Consider the following 18,035-nt stretch of genomic DNA (forward strand, 5'->3'; position numbering starts at 1 on the left):
AACCAGTGAGAGGCTGTTAGGCGATTCAGTACTGCTGTGATGTCCAAGTGGTGAGGACTTTTTTTTAGCGATTCCTTTGTCTTTTCTTCACTGGGATAGAATTGCCGTGTGAAACTGCATTCGTTGTAGATGTACAACATAATGACTCGACACACGTACGCACCGCGAGGTGATCCCCACGGTGGGTTGAGTTAACGCCAGTCACCATACAAAGGTTTTTATCCTTGTAATGAAATCTTTTAAGATCTGTTCTCTTAGTGACTTTCAATGGTACCATACAGAGTTAGTGACACCCCCGATTCCCGATTCACGTTGAGTGTATCCCTTGTGAGGGATGGGAGGTGTAGACCTAGGTGGTTCGAGAAGCCTTGCTCTGGAAGAATGCCCAGCTCGGGCTTCTGCACCCCTATAAAGGCTTTATGGCTTTCCGGCAGGGAGGTGGGGTGCCCAGTAGCTCCTGGATCCGCAGATCATCCCGGGCGTTGGATGGGGCGGGAGCGGCACCTGCCGGGGACTTTGAAGTGTGGCCCCAAGTCGGTGTAGAGAACATAAGGCCCCCGTGGTGCTGAGGCCCCGCCCCACATTTATTAGGGTATGTGACCTGTTAGGGCGTGGGAGGTGGGATGGGATAGGGATTTCAGTGCCGACGGGAATTTGGGTCCTAGGATTCTGGGAACTAGAGTAGCCTCCAATCTCTCCATGTTCCTGAGCGACCAAACCCTCGATCCCCAGTGAGGCCACCCGGACCTACATGGTGTCAACTACAGGGAACCAGCCTAAGCCTTTGCTTCCCCTTTTTGCCCAGCAGTGCCCGCCTTGACTGAGTCCGACACTTCTTCCTTATTGACTCACTTTGCCCGCCCACCCCGTGCCCCCGGCCCGGAGAGCCCTTCCTCTGAGAGTAGGGGCCTCGGGGACCAGGAGGCCGTAAGTGCAGCCTGTGTTCCCTTCTCCGGGACTTCAGCGCCTTCAGAATGTGGAGGCCACCGGGCTCCCCTTCCACAGGCTTGACCACCCGTGGTGGCCTCTTCTGCATCCTCTCGCCAGTCCCTTGTAGCAGCACCAAGCCCCACCCAGGGAAGGGTCTGGTCCCTTTCTCTGCTCAGCCCCCTTCCTGGAAGGGTGTGCACCCCTCCGCCAGCCGCAGACCTCACTGGCCATCCTGCCACACTAACCAGCACGATTCTAGTTGACCAGCTGGCCTTTGTCAACATCCTTAGACCAGACTGCCCCCTGTTCCCAGCCCCTAAAGGTGTGCTGCCCCTGCAGGGAAATGTTTGCGAGGGGCCCCTGGGAGTGCGAGGTTCCCCTGCCTCACCTGCTTCTTGCCTCTTCCCTGAGAGCGACACTGGCTCCCTTAGAAACCTCTTGAGGCCCTTGCTCTGGATGGCAGGTGGGGACCTCGCCCCTCAGGGTGTGCGGAGGAGGGAGCTGCTGTATAGAACCAACCTCTGCTCTCTCTCCCGTTGAGCACACCTGGCACCTGGAAGGGCCCTCATTCGCACTTGGGGGGTTTCCTTCAGAGTGATCAGCACTGTGATACTGTGATCAGCACTGTCAGGAGAAGAAAGAGAAGAAAGAGATGGGGTGAGATATTCGTCAGATGGGGTTTTATTCATGGGGCTGAGATGGGCCTGGCTGCTTCCGGCTCTGTGAGGTCTCTGGACATAGAAGAACCTTATATCTGAATCTCTTCTTGTTTTTTCACATTTATTCATTTCCTGAGAGAGAGAGAGAGAGAGAGAGTGAGCAGGGGAGAGGCAGACCAAGAGGGAGACACAGAATCAGAAGCAGGCTCCAGGCTCTGAGCTGTCAGCACACAGCCCAACGCGGGCCTCGAACTCATGAACTGCAAGATGATGATGACCTGAGCCAAAGTCAGACGCTTAACTGACTGAGTCCCCCAGGCGCCCCTCATACCTGAATCTTCCTTGTGTTTTGGCACTCAGCGTAGATTGTCTAGATAAATAAAAGCCAACTAGGATTTATTGGAGGAGCTGGAATTTATGTTTTGTCTTGTTTCATTTTGATTTTGTTTCCTCTTTGGACCTCAGGTGCAGTAAGTAGAATTATGAAATGGACTATTCAACCAACAGATGGGCCCCGGCTGTGTGCCGGGTACTGTGGGAGCTCAGTGGGCAGCAGGCGACAAGGCGGGGGCCTCTGCCTCGACAGAGCTTCCCTTCCTAGTGTGGGAGAGGGGGGGGGGACAAGCCAGTAGTGGAGCAGATGCCGGTGGTGATGAGGCTGGGTGAGGGGAGAGGGGTCGGGTGCTGCTGTTTTGGGCCAGGGGCGGGCAGGGAGCCGCCTTGTGAGCAGAGAGCGTGTGGGTGAGCTCGAACAACAGTAGGGAGGCTGGTTGGGCCGGAGAAGAGGGGGTGGGGTGCCAGTGGTAAAACGAGCAACTCCTGCAGGGCCTCAAAGTGCACGGTAGGGACTGGATTTTGTTCGAGTGTGACAGGGAGCCAGTGGAAGGTTCTGCGGCAGGAGCCACACGGAGCTGGTTGTTTGGAGGCTCTGGCGGGGGAGGAGGGTAGGTCTGTAGGCAACAATAGTAGAAGCAGACAGGCCGGGAGATGTGGCCTGGGTTGTCATGATGGTGGTGGGGTGCTGGGAAGGGGGGGTGCGGAGACGTTGGGAGAGCCGAGCACAAAGGATTTACTGGGGGGCTGGACGGAAGTGTGGCGGGAGGAGCGGGATATAATCTTCTGTTCATGGCAGACCCACTGTTGGTTTTCATGTGTTCATCCTCTTCGTCTTCAGTCCCATTCTCTCCTCACTGGAAGCCATTCCAGGGAATTTAACGTGTCGTCCCCGTATGCATGCCTATTTGAATAACAAATTCTAGTATTTTCTATACATGCATATTTTAAACTTTGGTAAATAGCATATTATTCTGTTTTTCACTCTTTCCACCCCCTGCTATCGTGTTGAGGTCCGGCCAGGTTTCTGACCGCTGGTAGGATTCCAGAATGGGCATCCACTGTGTTTGTCTTACCCATTTCCTGGCAGTGAATGTCCAAATTGCCACCAGCTCCCGCTGCCACACACAGTATGGAGGCACAGCACGTCTCCTGCCAGTCGTGGGTACCGCAGGAAGCGGGCTTGCTGGCCCGAGGGTATGCGTGTACTTAATTTCACTACTCGAAAGTGGAAGACGCTTTGCTATCTAGAACAGCCGGACCACTTTGTGCAGGAGGGCTCCATGTGTCCCGCATTCCTGACCACATCCAATGGGTTCTGGCTTTCTAATTTTTGCAAATTTCATGGACGCATCTCACTGTGGCTTTAACTCTTGTTACTGTATCAGTGAGGTTGAGCATCTTCATTGATTCGTCAGTCGTTCAAGTTTCCCCCACCGTGACCTGCCTGTTTATATCCTGGGCCTGGTTTTCTGTTGTGTTTTCAACAAAGTCTTTTCTTGTGGTGGAAAGAATCCGTTCTGTGTTCTAGATCTGTCCAGTCAAATATGGTAGCCATTAGCCACGTGTGGAAGTTAAAGTTAAAATCAATGGAAATGGAATGAAATGAAAAACTCGGTTCCTCAGTTACGCTGCCCACATTTCACGTGCTCGCTCTTCACGTGTGCCTGGTGGCTACCATGTGGGCGAGCATACATATAGAACATGTCCGTCTTCACTGCAGAGTCTCTTTGACAGCGCTGTTCTAGACGTTTCCGTTTGTCATCTCTCTGTTAACTTTATTTCAGATGCCCTCTATTCAGCAGTTTTAATGTAATCAAGTCCATCAGTTTTTCCCCTGAAGATTATGTGTTTTAGGTTTGATTGAAGACTTTCTTTACCTCAAGGCCACAAAGATATTCTCGTACTTTTTTTTTTCCAAATAGCTTTCACGTGTAGGCCTTTATCCTGTCTGAAGGTTAAGTTTGTGTATGGTGTGAGATTGGGATATAACTTTATTTTTCTCTCTATAAAGAATTTTACATAATTTTATATAAAGAATTTGTCTTCCTAATATGACCCATGTCTTAGCATTTTTCACTGGCTCCTAACAGATAGCAGACATTATTGTTCGTGGTGTTGGCTTATTTTTAAGATAAAAAGTTGTGCTATGAACACTCTGAGAGTTTATTTTACTCTGTCCTAGATAAAAGATGCTGCGTATTTCTATAAGCGAAGCCAGTGCTACAAAGACGCTTTCAGATGCTTTGAGCAGATTCAGGAGTTCGATCTAGCTCTCAAAATGTACTGCCAAGAGGAGCTTTTTGAAGAAGCTGCTATCGCCGTGGAAAGGTAGGTGGTTTTATTCTCTCCCTACCCCCCCCCCCCCGGCGGCCCCCGGGNCCAGTGCTACAAAGACGCTTTCAGATGCTTTGAGCAGATTCAGGAGTTCGATCTAGCTCTCAAAATGTACTGCCAAGAGGAGCTTTTTGAAGAAGCTGCTATCGCCGTGGAAAGGTAGGTGGTTTTATTCCCTCCCTCCCCCCCCCCCCCGGGGGGCAGCCTGGCTCGGAGGGTGTTCTTCCGCCCTTTTGAAGCAGTCTGCCCGTGTCGCCCTCCTTCCACTGGAGTGGTGGCCTCGGTGCTGGATCAAGAGCTTCTTGAAAAGCAAGAGCCAAGCCTAAAGGATTAACCGAGAAGCTGAACGGGAAGCGGGGGAGGAAAGCGAGCGGAATAGAGTCTTCAGTTCGCAGCAAAGTCACCGTCGGTTTTAGTTTGTTCATCCTCTTCCTTCCTCTTCAGGGCCGGCCTCCGTTCCCACCCTCTCATGGGCGGCCATTCCAGTGCGTGTAGTATGCGGGCGCTTACTATACGCACATTTAATATAGTCTACTCTCTTTATGAGCTTTGACGCTGTCATGAGAAGAGGCAGCAGAAGGCGAAGGTTTTGTTACAAGTGTGTGTATAAGACACGTGGCAATTTTGTGCTTAGTGATGGTTCTGTCCCCGACCCTTACCTGCTGCTGAGGTAGCAGCTTCACTGATGGATGGATGAAGGTGAGGGCGCTAGTGGCCTCAGGGTTTTGCTTCACGGTGATCTACTGGCAGATCCTTAGCCATGAGGTCACACATATGTGTGTGAAACGCACGTACACTTAGCCTCACAAACTTCGCACGTGACCCACGAGAAGCCTTCCGGAACCTCCCTCCTAGCTCCTGTTCCAAAGGTGATGTCAAGATGGCCAGGGCTAATGGTTGGCGAGGAATGTAGAAACAGCGTGTTATTGATGCCCCTACGAGATCTTCTTGGTAGCACTGACCGCTAGAAGGACCCACACTGCCATTCCGGGGTTCTGTTGAGCAGGGGTTTGAGTCCACTCTCACCTCCTGGAAAAGCAGAGTGCGGGTTGGTTCTACATTTTCTTTGCTTTCTACCAAATTCTACCTGTGACCAAACTAACAGATCTGACCCAGATGTTCAAACTTCAGTTTTTTGTTAAGTTAGCTTTTGTTAAAGTATAATGTATACTCAAAAGGGTGCACATAATTCTCACGAAATAAATGTAGTTGCGTAACCAGGACCTCGATAAAGATACTCAGTACCTAGAGTTTTATTTCTGGAAGCGGAAAGTAGGTGTTCTGTGCCATGGCTGGTAAAGTGAGCGTATTCCTTTATGCAGGTCTTTGGTACCCTTATGTATATGATAGACACAATGGGTGTGTAGTAGTCGGTTCAGGCTGCCAGAACGAAATGTCATGGATTGGGTGGCTGAAACAACAGAAATGTACTTTCTTCTAGTTTTGGAGGCTAGAAGTCCAAGATCAAGGCTCTGGCCAGTTGGGCTGTTGCTGGGAGCTCTTTCCCTGGCTCGCAGATGGATGCCTTCTCACTGTGTCCTCACGTGGTCTTTCCCTGGCCACATGGAGAGAGACAGTGAAGGAGAGCTCACTCTCTGGTGTCTTCTTATAAGGACACGAATCCTATTGGATCAAGGCTCCACCTTTGTGACCTCATTTAACCTTAGTGGCTTCCTTAGAGGTCCCATCTCTAAATACAACCACACTGGGGGTTGGGGCTCGAATGTATGAATTTTAGGGGACACAACTCTCACTCCATGAAAGGGTGCCGGCTGTGACATTTATTGGGTACATAGTTATCAGGGTGCTATGCGGTGGTGGTATGGGTAATTGACCAGACCAATTCCCTTGTGAGTTCATATGACAAAACTGACTGAGAATGTTTTTTTTTTTAACTTTTACTTCTTTATTTAACCTTCTGTCCTCAGTTTTTCAGAAGAGCATTGAATAGTCACAGATCTTCCCCAGAAACACATTTTTCTCTCATTATTCTTTTTCGGCTTGATTGAGGTATGCAGCTGAGAGTTTCTAACACGTTGAGTTGTGATCCAAGTGTTATCTGAGTCTTAACTGGAACCTCACGCTAGATCTGTCTGAATGTCCTTTGAGCACCATGCATACTGAGTGTAGAATTCAATTGCTCACTGGCCTGACTCAAAGTTCATGGTGGGCCTTGTAGATGTGAAGAGAAAATACCTGGGGAGCTCTTTATGCTTGCTCAAAGTACTCGCAACTCCATTAGTCGATGCTCAGATGCAAAGTATGCTCCTTCATCTTCATTTACAGCCCTTCATGGGAGGGTTAATATATTCTACTCTATATTCTTCTAATATATTCCTCTCGTAGAAGAGGAAAAGCTAGGAAACCTGATGTTTGTAGGATGACTCTGAGCCATCAGAAGGAGCCTGGGCACTCTTCTGGTTGTGAGGAGGTGAGTTTTATCCTAACAGGGTTCAAAAGCAAGCATGTTTTATTGGATTGCTCCGATGCCTGGAAAATTGGTAGTGTGGGAGGCGCTGACTTTGACCAGCAGAGTAAAGGAGAGCATTCGGAGCTTCCTTAATCTCACTCTTAACCACACTCCTACCTGGCAGAAGAGAAATTTCACAGGTTGGGTAATGAGAGGAAGGCCAATGGCATGCTGGCGTGTCTCAGGCTCTGTCTTCACCCTTTCTCCTCAGTCCTGTCTCCAACTCAGTGGGGCTGTCCACCCAAAATGATTATCATGCTTTTATGAAAAGTGAAGGTTTTCTTCCCCTCTCCAACCCGGGGATAATTTTAGTTATGCATAATTGTTGCCCTTCAGATTGACTTTCCTTTATCTGTTTATTTTTCTTTTCCACGTTTTACTTACTTTTATTTATTTAAATTCTCAGATTGACTTCCAAACCTAACTTCCATTTGCTGAGGTTGCCACTCCATAGTATTTCATTAATTGAATATACAAAAGCTCCGTTCCTTTGGAGAATAAAGAATTAATTTTATCCCTCTGATATGAAGCACGTGTAAAGACGCTGGATAGGTTTGGGTCCTATCTTGTAATTTGTATGTACACATAAGAATGGTACGTGACTTGCTTTGTGCCGTATTTTGAAGGAAACTTTCCGTTGGGTAGTAACAAGCTGACGTTGTGTCGTCTACCGTTGCAGGTACGAAGAAATGCTGAGGGCCAAGACCCTTCCCATATCCAAGCTGTCTTATTCTGCCAGTCAGTTTTACCTAGAGGCCGCAGCCAAGTACCTGAGCGCAAATAAGATCAAGGAGATGATGACTGTCCTCTCGAAGCTAGACACAGAAGACCAGCTGGTGTTCCTCAAGTCTCGCAGACGGCTGGCGGAAGCCGCGGACCTGCTGAACAGGGAGGGCCGGAGGGAGGAGGCTGCCATGCTCATGAAGCAACATGGATGCCTGTTGGAGGCTGCCCGGCTCACTGCCAACAAGGACTTCCAGGCTTCGTGTCTGCTGGGGGCTGCCCGCCTCAACGTGGCCAGGGATTTGGACGTAGAGCATACCAAGGCCATCCTGAGAGAAGCCCTTGACCTCTGCTATCAAACCAATCAGCGGTCCGGCATTGCCGAGGCCCAGTTCCTTCAGGGGGTCCTCCTGAGAGACTTTCAGAAGCTCAAGGACGCCTTCTTCAAGTTCAACACACTCAACCACTCGGCTGGCGTGGTGGAGGCACTCTACGAAGCCACCAGCCAGTGTGAGGCCGAGCCCGAGAAGGTCCTGGCCCTGGCTCCGGGGGGCCTGGAGGTCCTCCTCAATCTGGTCAAGGCCCTCAAAAGAGTGACCAACAACGCCGAGAAGGAGATGGTCAAGTCTTGTTTTGAGTTTTTTGGGATTTCACAGGTGGATGCCAAGTATTGCCAGATAGCTCAGAACGACTGTGGGCCCATATCAAGAATAATTCTTGACCTGGATCTGAACCTGAGAGAGAAGAAAACAAAAGACAATTTCTTGGTCATGACTGACCAGGTGAAATTAGCCCTCAACAAACACCTTTTGAGCAGGCTGCGTCAGATCACACAGCGCGTGCTTGGGAAGACCTACGCAGGAGTCTGCATGAGGTTTATCGTAGGCCTGAAGTGTGAGGTTGAAAACTGTAAAGATTTCCACAGGCCTTTGCGGCGTTGTGAAGCCAAGTGGTTGGTTCAGTCAAGAATGCACTTGGTGGCCATCAGTGGGTTGCTTCTGGAAGCCAAAAAAGTGTTCCCTAAAATCTTAGCAGAAGAACTTGAAGAAATTGATTACATCTCGTCTGCAGATATGTATGGACTTTGTAGATCCTTCCTGAATGTGCTCTTCCCTAAGCACTTCCATCAGAGGGTGTTGTCAGAAAACCCCATGGCGTGCAAAGAAATCCTCAAACCCAATTACACGTCCTTTCGGTCGTACAGGTCAGCTATGAAAGAGTACATCCATTTTCTGTTTCAAAACGAAAGGCCCCGAAGCCGCCGGGAGTCTACAGACCTGTGGCTGCACGCCATGCAGGCCTTCCTGGTCTCCTCCAACTACCCAGAGGAGTTCGAAAAGCTGCTCCATCAAGAGGAGGACAGCTACCACAGGGAACTCAAAGCTCTGGAGGCCGAAAAGGAGGAACGGGGCAGGGGGAGAGGCAGCAAGATGAAGGGAGTCGAAGGAAAATTCGGCATGTTGGCGCCCAACAAGGATGAAGAAGGTACCGAGAAGACCCACCTGTGCTTCATCCGGCTGCTGGAGAACTGCATTGCCCAGTTGTACGTGTACCGGAACCCAGAAGACTTCAAGAGGCTCTTTTTCCGCTTCATGAACGTCCTTGTCAAGAGGTGCAAAGAACTGCTCATCCCGAGCATCGGAAACACGGTGGCCTTGTTGGAGTTCCAGTTCGTCCAGTGTGGGGTGGTCCTAGCCCGCCTCCGGAAGAACACCATCCTGTGCCTCCCCAAGAGCTACCTCGCGCTCTTGCACTACTGGGAGTTCCTGTTCAGCAGGAAGGACAGGGAGCTCGGGGAGGTGTTCTGCATCGTTCAGGAATACAAGCCTAAGGACGTGGCCAGAGCCATTCAGGACTTCCGGTTCCACCTCTCCTACCTCGTCAAGGTGCTATGTGGCCGAGAGAATGTGAACTTCAACGTCCTGCTCGATGCCTTTGGGGAGATAGACTGTGTGGTGTCCGGGGAGGCAGAGCGGACCCTGGTGCTGTGCCTGGTGATGCTGGTGAATGCCGAGGAGCTTCTGCAGCCATACTGCAAGCCTCTTCTGTGCCGCCACTTCCAGGAGATCCAGACGAGGCTGCAGCTGATGAGCAGGCAGTGCCCGGACCAGGTTCCCGAGAGGCTCCTGAAAGTGGTGAAGCGGGTGTTGATGGCAGACAATGTGAAGTCCGTGGCCGAGGCGCTGCAGGACCTGCTCTTCGAGCGGGATGAAGAGTACCTGATGGACTGCCACTGGCGGTGGGACAGCGCGCACACCAAAGGGTCCACAGTCCGCGGCCTCTATCACGAGGAGGTCAAACTAAGCCGCCTGCTCTGTGCAGAGCCCGTGGACTACTTTGCCGGACCAGAGTGTGAGATCGGTCAGGACGAGACAGACGAGCTGGCGTTAGAAGACCGAGACCCCGTCCTCACCGCCATTCTGTCCCAGAAGCAGCGGAAGGCTTCCATCCAGCGCAAGTTGAGGAGGGCGTGCCTGGTGGTGTCCTTGTGCATCAGCTGGAGGAGAAGGGTAGGTGCCCAGGCGGAGTGCTTCGGAGAGGAGACCAGGGGGCCCGGGGCCGGGAACTTTAAGAAGGCCGACATCGACAGGACCCAGTGCGACCTGTGTGGGGTGAAGTTCACCCGAGGTCCTGACAGCTTCTTCAGCCCCGGGAAAGAATTTGAAGGAGCGGCTTCGGAGGCTTCAGAGGCCCTTTCCAGGGCCGAGCCGGGAGACCAGGAGGGTCTGGAGAGGAACAGCGAGTCTTACGAGCAGCACATCCTCCTGGAAGGCCACCAGAGGCAGCAGGTTGCCTACCAGAAGTACTTCGAATTTTTCCATGAGAAGGTGGACCCGGCCATCGACGAAGGCAAGCTGGTGGTGCAGGACATTGAGCAGAGCGTGGGGATCCGCAGTCACCTGGGCTCCAAAGAGCACAGCCACATGCTGCAGAGGAAGGTCCAGGAGAACATCAAGAAGGTTTCGGATACGGTGGAGGACCTCTACAGGCGGAAGGCCTGGGCTGGCGGTAAGGCATCCCCCGAAATTGGGGCCCAGTTAGAGCCCAGGCTGTGAGAACACCTGTCAGATCAAGTCCTGGGGATGACAGAACATGGCGTTAGTGGAAATACAAGTGAGGAACAGGTGCTCTTAAATTACAGCAAAACCCCATTATTTGAACCACCCCGCCCCCCAATCCAAACCTTGTGATTATCTGGAGTCAGGAGGGCCCTGGCACGGTAGACAAGAGAAGGGCTTGTGAACTAGTTCCCTGACAAGATATAGGGAGAGCGTTTAACGTCTCAAGGAAACTCTTTAAGCTTCTGATCTGTTCTTTAGTGATCATTTTTTGAGCATCTACTCTGTACTGGACGTTTGACTAAGATCTGGGGGTGCCTAGCTGGTCTCTTCCTTTTTAGGAGCGATCTTAAAAACCATACCCAGTGTGAGACCTTAACAATAAAAATTCGTATGTGGTTTTTGGATCAGATTTCCTCTAACTTCCTTGTTAGCTATTTCTTAGCAACACTGAGTGCAAGTCATGTTACCTATAAAATTAGCAAAAGTTCATATTTAAAACTCATTCTATGATCCAGAGACTCCAGTTTAAGGTTTAATGGCATTTTGATGTTTATTTATTTTTGAGAGAGAGAGAGAGAGAGAGAGAGAGAGCAAGCGAGAGACCAGGGAATGGCAGAGAGAGGGGGAGACACAGAATCCGAAGCAGGCTCCAGGCTCTGATCTGTCAGCACGGAGCCCCACTCTGGAGTTGAACTCACGAACTGCGAGATCGTGACCTGAGCTGAAGTCGGATGCTCAACCAACTGTAGGTTTAATGACATTTTGAGCAAAGTTCCTTGAAAGAATTGCTGTTGGCCGTCTGCAGTCACACAGTAATGGCGTCAGGCTAGCATTTCATTGTAGTTTATGTCTGTGGTGGCAGAAGGTGGCTGTGGGTCCTTACCTGTCATTCCCCTCAGAGGAAACACAGAGACAGCTCTTGGGAGGTAGGGGCTTTGGCTCTAGAACTGAGTAGTCTGGTCCCCGCAGCAGCCCCTTCACTCAGAGCCTTTGTCCTTTCGTTCCTGTAGCAGAGGAGGTGATGGCTCAGTTGGTCAATGTGCTGATCCCGTCAGTCAGGGATGCGCGGGAGTGGCTGATGAAGGCAGAGCTCCACTTAAATGAGGAAGGTAAGGAGCCCTTTACCCCAGTGGGAGGCTCGGGGTCTCGTGGTTCTGGGTTCTGCTGACTCCCATGTCGATGTGAAGGGGGGTCGCCTATAATGTCAATAGTGGCCACTCACTGTCTAGGTCATCTTCTCCCAGTGAGTCAAATTATTAGCATCATAATATCGGAGTTTCCCCATCTGACCGAGGGCTCATGGTAATTGCTTTCTCCAAAATATCGTCTGCTGCTCACGAGCTCCTATCGATGCCATCCAGTCACTACTCAGGCTCAATACACCGACTCCCAGAGACAAAGTATTGAAAAGCCATCTTTTGGCAAACATGTTTGCCTGTGTCAACCATTCATGCAAGTCAGCGAGTATTTATTGAGTGCCTAGGATGCTTCAGCACTGTTTTGGCCTCAGGGATATAAAACAAACACATTTGTGAGCAAAACAAAATCATTGGGGAACGTGCACGCACCTTCCTACAGAGGGTTAAGGGTTTGTACAGAGGGAGTGAGGTTTCTCTCCTGACAGGTAGAATGATCTTGCCAAATTCTGTATCATCCCTCTTGGCCCAACCTAATTTTTTCCTACTCCGTATATTTCATACGCCCCAGATTGCCTTTCTGGGGGTCCTCCTCATCCACATACTGCTGGAAAATCCAGAACCCGGAGCTGGGAAAACTAAAAGGGGCTTGGCACAAATATCCGTGCCAGGCAAAAATCCTTAGGATATATTCCCTGCCATGATTTTCGTGATTGCTTCAAAAGGGAGAGAACTGGTATACCAACTCGAGTCTGTGGTTGAGTTTAGGTCTGTTTAAATTCTTTGCCATCTAAAGTGTCTCTAAATAAGAGCAGAGGAACTAGCCTGTACAAGAACTTAGTTCTAGAGAAGAGAAAGGTGTTTACTTTGGCCCCGGTCCGGGCTTTTTTGCCCTTTAATTTAAAACAGTTGCAGAGACATTAGGTTCTATTAGCGCGTTGTATTTTACAGCGGAGTGGAAAAAAATCACCATTCTGTACTTGGTTTCTAGTTTTTTGTTTGCTTCTTTTTGGCTTTCGAAACAGGGATCGTTCAGGAAGATGATTATGAAAATGAGGTCGAAGACTTTGGTGAACTCCGTCCTCGAAGGCGTGCGCGGAAATGTGGAAAGCAGAGAAAATATTAACGTCCACTCAGCCGCTGCCTCCTGAGCCTTTGGAACTTTCCATCCTGACTTAGAATTCTGAGTGCTGGCGCAGAGCAGAAAAGGAATGTAAATTAGCTTAAAAAAGTAGGGGAGTCTAGCAACACCTTTGATTTTTGTTCTTGTTATTTCTCTCTCACTAGCGGCTTAGATCTGATCGCTCCATCCCCTGTAGGGACCTCTTAAGTGGTTTCTGAGTTAAAGCCTAGCAGGGTGAGTTCTCTCTAAAACTTGTCCAGATGAGAGGAGTCCTAGCTGAAATAACCTTGGGACTCCTCACCCCGAAGCTCCGCGGTTCTCTGGCGCATCGCCGTCATGGCCTGAGTCAGCAGCATGTCAGGGCCCCTGACCTCAGAGTTGGCGCTGCTCTGGCGGGAAATCCCTCCTCAGACTCCCTCATCGCCTTTCACACGGCTGCAGCATCAAGCAGCACAAGAGCTCCGTGTGCCCGGGGTCCCCCGCTGGCCGCTCATCACCCCAGGCCACCCTCTGAACCTACTTATAGCAAGGTCCCTTCTGTCACAGCCTCTTCTCTCCGTGCAACTTTCCTGCCCTCCTTCTCCCCATTTTTGGTGACCATTTTCAGCTACCTGTGCACGTCATGGTTGGACTGCCTCAGGACGTAGTCAAGAACCCCCCCCCAGCGTCCTGTGCCCTAGAAGGCAAGCCTGGGGGCTGTCGTGGGGGGTCCCAGCCTGCCTCTCCAAGGTGGCCCTAACTCTGCCTTGGCTACGGTGCACACGTTCCAGCAAGTGTTTGTATGTAGCCCTAGCCGTCTCGTTCGCTTGGTTGAAGGAGGCTCTTGCTTCATCCCCGACTCCCGCTGAGCCAGCGGCCATCAGTGTAGTCCCATTCCGAGGCCTTCGTGCCGCTCCCGGCTCCTGCCCTCCCTCTGCCCTGCCCCTCGGCTCAGCCTGTGCGGGAGCCCGGCTTACGTTGGCCCTTCGCTGATCTGTCCTCACAGCAGAGCCAGCTTTCTCCCTGGGTTGCTGCTGCTTTTGCTGCTTATCGTTTTCTCTTTACTGCCTTTCGAAACGACTCTATTTCCTCGTTTCTAATTTTTATTAGGTTATATCTCTAATTTTTATTCCAGGTGGTTTTTATAAATTTCACTTGCTGGAAAAAGAAATCAAATCTTGCTGTATTATCACATTTTTATAAAGTGAAATCATTTCTCTTACATGCAGGTGTCCGTTTATGTATGTCCGGTCTCCACACCGGAAAGGGGTGGGTCCCGCGGCTGGTTCTCTCTGGCCGGCTGGGTGATGCCGTCTGAAACAGAGACACCTGGGGACTCACAGTGGGTCGCGGTGTCCTGAGGGCTTGGCTGTGCCTCCTGAGCGTTTAGGGTGTGGACGTAGGAGTTTTGTCAGTGCTGCCTACTGCCCCCAACAGGAACATTGCCCTGGGAGGCAGGAGACCCGAGATCAAAATCTCTTGCCCTCACTGAGCCGTGTAACCTGGTGGTGGGGGTGGGGGTGGTCAGATCACTGAGTGCCTGGATGTGGTGCTAGAGCCCTTGGGGGCTCAGGGTCTGCTGTGGGACAGAGGTGGTGACGTGTAAAAACAGCAGGGATAGAAATGCACATCGCATGGGGTGGCAGCTTCATTTACATAACCCAGTGGAGCCTCAGTTTCCCCTTTAGGGGAGCCGAACGGCCTAAGAGCCCTTCGTGCACGCCCTGATGCCCAGTGGCTCTGTAGGTTGTTGCCGTGGGTTTGAGCGCCCTCGGGTCTTGGCTCTGGGACCTCAGGATTTGCTTGTGTCGGGTGAGCAGGACAGCTGAGCCTCAGGAAGCAACGCGTCCTCTGTCCTCTGATCCTATGCTTCAAGGTCCAGGAGGCTCATGACTGGGCCAGGTGAGCCTGCTACCTTCTCTGTCAACACCGTCTGATAGAACTCCCTGGAGAGGACCACTCCTGAGAATCTACGTCCTCAACTCCGAGACGTCCCCAGAGTGTGGGTGCAGAGGGTGGGGAGAGGGGAATGGGATTCAGCAGCACAGTCAGTAATTTCCACCGATGGCCTCAATCTCAGACCCCACCTAGTAGCAGGGGCTTTGGCGTCCCAGGCCTTGCCTGGAAGTCCAGGAAGTGGGGTGGGTGCACAGGTCCCTGAGAGCTCTCTCATGTCCGGTAATTCACTAGCAGGGCTCCCAGGACTCAGCATGTGTCCGAAAAGGGAAAAGACACATGGGCCGAGTCGAGGGGGTATCAGGTGCAGGCTTCTGAGGGGCCTCTCCCAGCGGACTCACACAGGACACAACCCCCCCACTGACAGGTGTGACAACACATGTGAATTGTTGCCCATCAAAAATTGTTGGAGACTCAGAGCTCAGAGTGCTTAACGGGGGCTGGTCAGGTAGGCGTCTTCTGCCAGCCCCTATCAAAGTCCCAGACTCTCAGAAGGAAAGCAGGTGTTCCGCAAAAACTACGCTGTGCAAGCAGCACTGCGAGGCATGGGTACCGGTTCGGAGCTGGGCAGGACCCCTCCAGAGATTCAAGCTCCCAGACCCCAGCCAAGGAGCGCCCTGACAAGCAAGCCTCTCNAAAGCTAGCAGTCGTCCCTGCCGTGTTAACTCTCTTCTGCCTCAGGGATCCCCCTGGGTTGGAACTCCATCCTGACCACTCACTCCCCCCCATAGCTTGCTTTGTGGCTTTTCCTGCCCGCCATGTACCCAGCTCCTGGACAAGCATGGACGCAGCTAGTGTCTACCTCCCCAATCTAGAGGGTGAATTCTCAGGGATAGAGGATCTTTCAAAAATTCATCATGAAGAATCAGCTGTTTTCCCAGCTGCCTCGGACATGGATTCCACTTCTTTACAGTCAGCAGGAACCACTTAGGGAGGTGCTTGGGGCCCGTGAGGCCTGTCGGGGGAAGGGAAGGGGCTGGATGTCTCCTACTGACACGCACGTGCTTGGGCCTGACAATTCTTAGCTGAGAGACACTGTGGGCCCCTCGTCTTCACAGCTGGCTGAAGATGCATGCCGTGGGACGGGGTACGGCTGGGAGGGGAAGCCCAGGACCAAGGCCAAGCTGTGCGGGGCCTCTGGGCTTTCTAGAAGAGCCTCTTTACTACTGATGGTCGTCACACAGACCATGTGACAGTATCACCTTCCAAGCACCTGAGGGGGTGAAGCAGGTTCTCCTCTGACCATCCATTTGAACAACACGTATTTGCCCGCTGCTCCTCTCCAGTTTGGTTTCTAAAAACACCTTTCCTGTTTTCTGTGATGGCCAAGAGAACCCAAACTAGTTTTAAAAATCCGGCTCTTAATGGCGAACTCAGTCACCAGCACCACCGATTTGGAGTTAGATTTTTATTTATTTTTACAAAGTGGATGGAACCATAGAGCCTGCACTTCCGCTTGCGTTTGCAGCGTGCGACTGATTTTTGCCATATTTCCAGGCCAGCGCATTGAGCTCTTTTTAAAAACCGGGCCATATTCACGGTGTTTAGCCGTGTCCCCAGCTGAATCCTGGAGCTGCTTCCAGTTTTGCACTGTCCCAGATGCTCCTGGACACTTGGTGTGATATTTCTCTAATGTAAATCCCTAAAAGTAGGAATGCTGGTAATAAACATACCATTGACTATGGTTTAGCCTCAAAAAGGAAGGAGATTCAGACACTCGTTAGGACATAGATGAACCTTGAGGACATTATTCTAAGCAAAGTAAGCCAGTTGCAGAAAGACAGGTACTACACGAATCCACTTACATGCATCACCTACAGCACTTGAAATCGTAGAAGGGGAAAGCGGGACGATGTTGTCCGGCGCTTGGGGGAGGGGAAATAGGGAGGTTTTGCCCCACGGGTAGAGAGTTTCGGTAAGATAAAGTTCTGGAGGTCGGCGTCACAATGAGAAAGTACTTAATGCTACTGCACCAAAGTTTAAAGGAGTAAATGACATATTCTGTGCATTTTACCACAATTAAAATAATAATAAATTTTTTAAATCCCCCCAAATAAAAATTGGGACTGTCACAGTCAAAGGTGATCCTTGTTTTAATTTTAATAGATGTTGGCAAAGTGCTTCCAGAAGGGCTGCGCCGGCCTTCTTTCCACTGCAGTGTGTGTGAGATCCCTTCCCCCACAGCCCCTCCAACACGGCCATTGCCAGTCTGTTCTCCGTCATGATTCGGCAGTGGCAAACGGGGACGGAGAGAGGGCAGAGGCTGGCACTTGACTTGAGGTGTAACAAAAGAATGTCCTTCTGTTCAGCCCATCTAGACACTTGAGTGGCCACAACGTGGATTTGGGTTACGGCGTTCCGCGGGGGGGTGTGCATCTCTGCCAATGCCTCTGCAGACCCCAGAGCTATTCTAGCTCCACCCCATGCCGTCCCACTCCCTCTCTTTAAAATCATGACTCCAAATATCACGGACTGGCCTACATATTTCCCTGAAACAGCTGTCCTGCAGAATCTCTAAAACTCGGGTTAAAAATAGCCTCGGTCTCTAAAAGAAGGTTGAGTCCCCGGAAACAAAGCCCTCTTACAAATGTCCCCACCTCCGTAAAGGGCTCACAAAAGCTGCCCCAGCTCTTTCCCCAGAGCCAGTCTCTACTTGTGACCGCCCCTCCGCCCTGGAAACAGAGTCTTGCCTGAAATCTTTTCCTGTTCCTGGTCCATCGATGAAAGAAAAGCAGAGAATAAGGGAGGATAATGCAGTTATAAACAAGCTACAAGCTCGTGTCCTTATTTCCATTTTATAAATGCCCACGTGGGCTCAGAGACTTTAAATAACGTGCCTGAATTCCCAAACCTAGTATAAGGAGCCAACTTTCAATCTTCCGTCTCACTTCAAGGATTCTGAGTTGACAGTACCCTGCTTCCCAAGCGCAGCCCCTCCCCCCAAAAGTTCCATCAGTCATTCAGGTCACAGCACCACTGAGGAGGGCCGGAGGATGTGTCAGGCAGAGAAGAGAGAATTCTGCAGCACCGGGAGGCGTTTCTAGACAACAGCCCACCTAAGGAACGCCCGGTACCTTGCTGATGGCTTCTCCCCCCCCGCCCCCCCTTAGCAAGCGGGGGGACACATCCTCCTGGATGGTGGGTGGGAGTGAAGATCAGCTGCCTACTGTTGTTGGCAGAGCTGGCTTCTCTGCCGTGGCAAGGACTGAAAGTTTATCAGGTTAAACAGGGAGGCTTCCCACGAGCCCGTAACCCCTGTGCTGTTACAGGAATGGCGGGCTGGGGAGATGGCCTCCGGCTGGCCGTCAGACTGTGTGCTCTGCGGTC

General features: G+C 51.2%; 1 protein-coding gene across 1 annotated transcript in view; it reads left to right on the forward strand.

Annotated features, from left to right (window-relative positions):
* The window catches only part of TRANK1 (tetratricopeptide repeat and ankyrin repeat containing 1), a 73,402-nt gene extending 59,428 nt beyond the window's left edge, over positions 1-13,974 (forward strand). The window contains exons 20-23 of the mRNA XM_077754258.1: positions 4,108-4,253; positions 7,409-10,461; positions 11,525-11,623; positions 12,676-13,974. Of these exons, the coding sequence (XP_077610384.1) occupies positions 4,108-4,253; positions 7,409-10,461; positions 11,525-11,623; positions 12,676-12,776 (3,399 nt within the window). The 3' untranslated portion in view covers positions 12,777-13,974. The remainder of the gene's footprint in view (positions 1-4,107; positions 4,254-7,408; positions 10,462-11,524; positions 11,624-12,675) is intronic.
* Positions 13,975-18,035: the final 4,061 nt, after the last annotated feature.

Source organism: Crocuta crocuta, unplaced genomic scaffold (assembly GCF_008692635.1).
Source record: "Crocuta crocuta isolate KB4526 unplaced genomic scaffold, BGI_CrCroc_1.0 scaffold70, whole genome shotgun sequence".
Classification (NCBI taxonomy): Eukaryota; Metazoa; Chordata; class Mammalia; order Carnivora; family Hyaenidae; genus Crocuta; species Crocuta crocuta.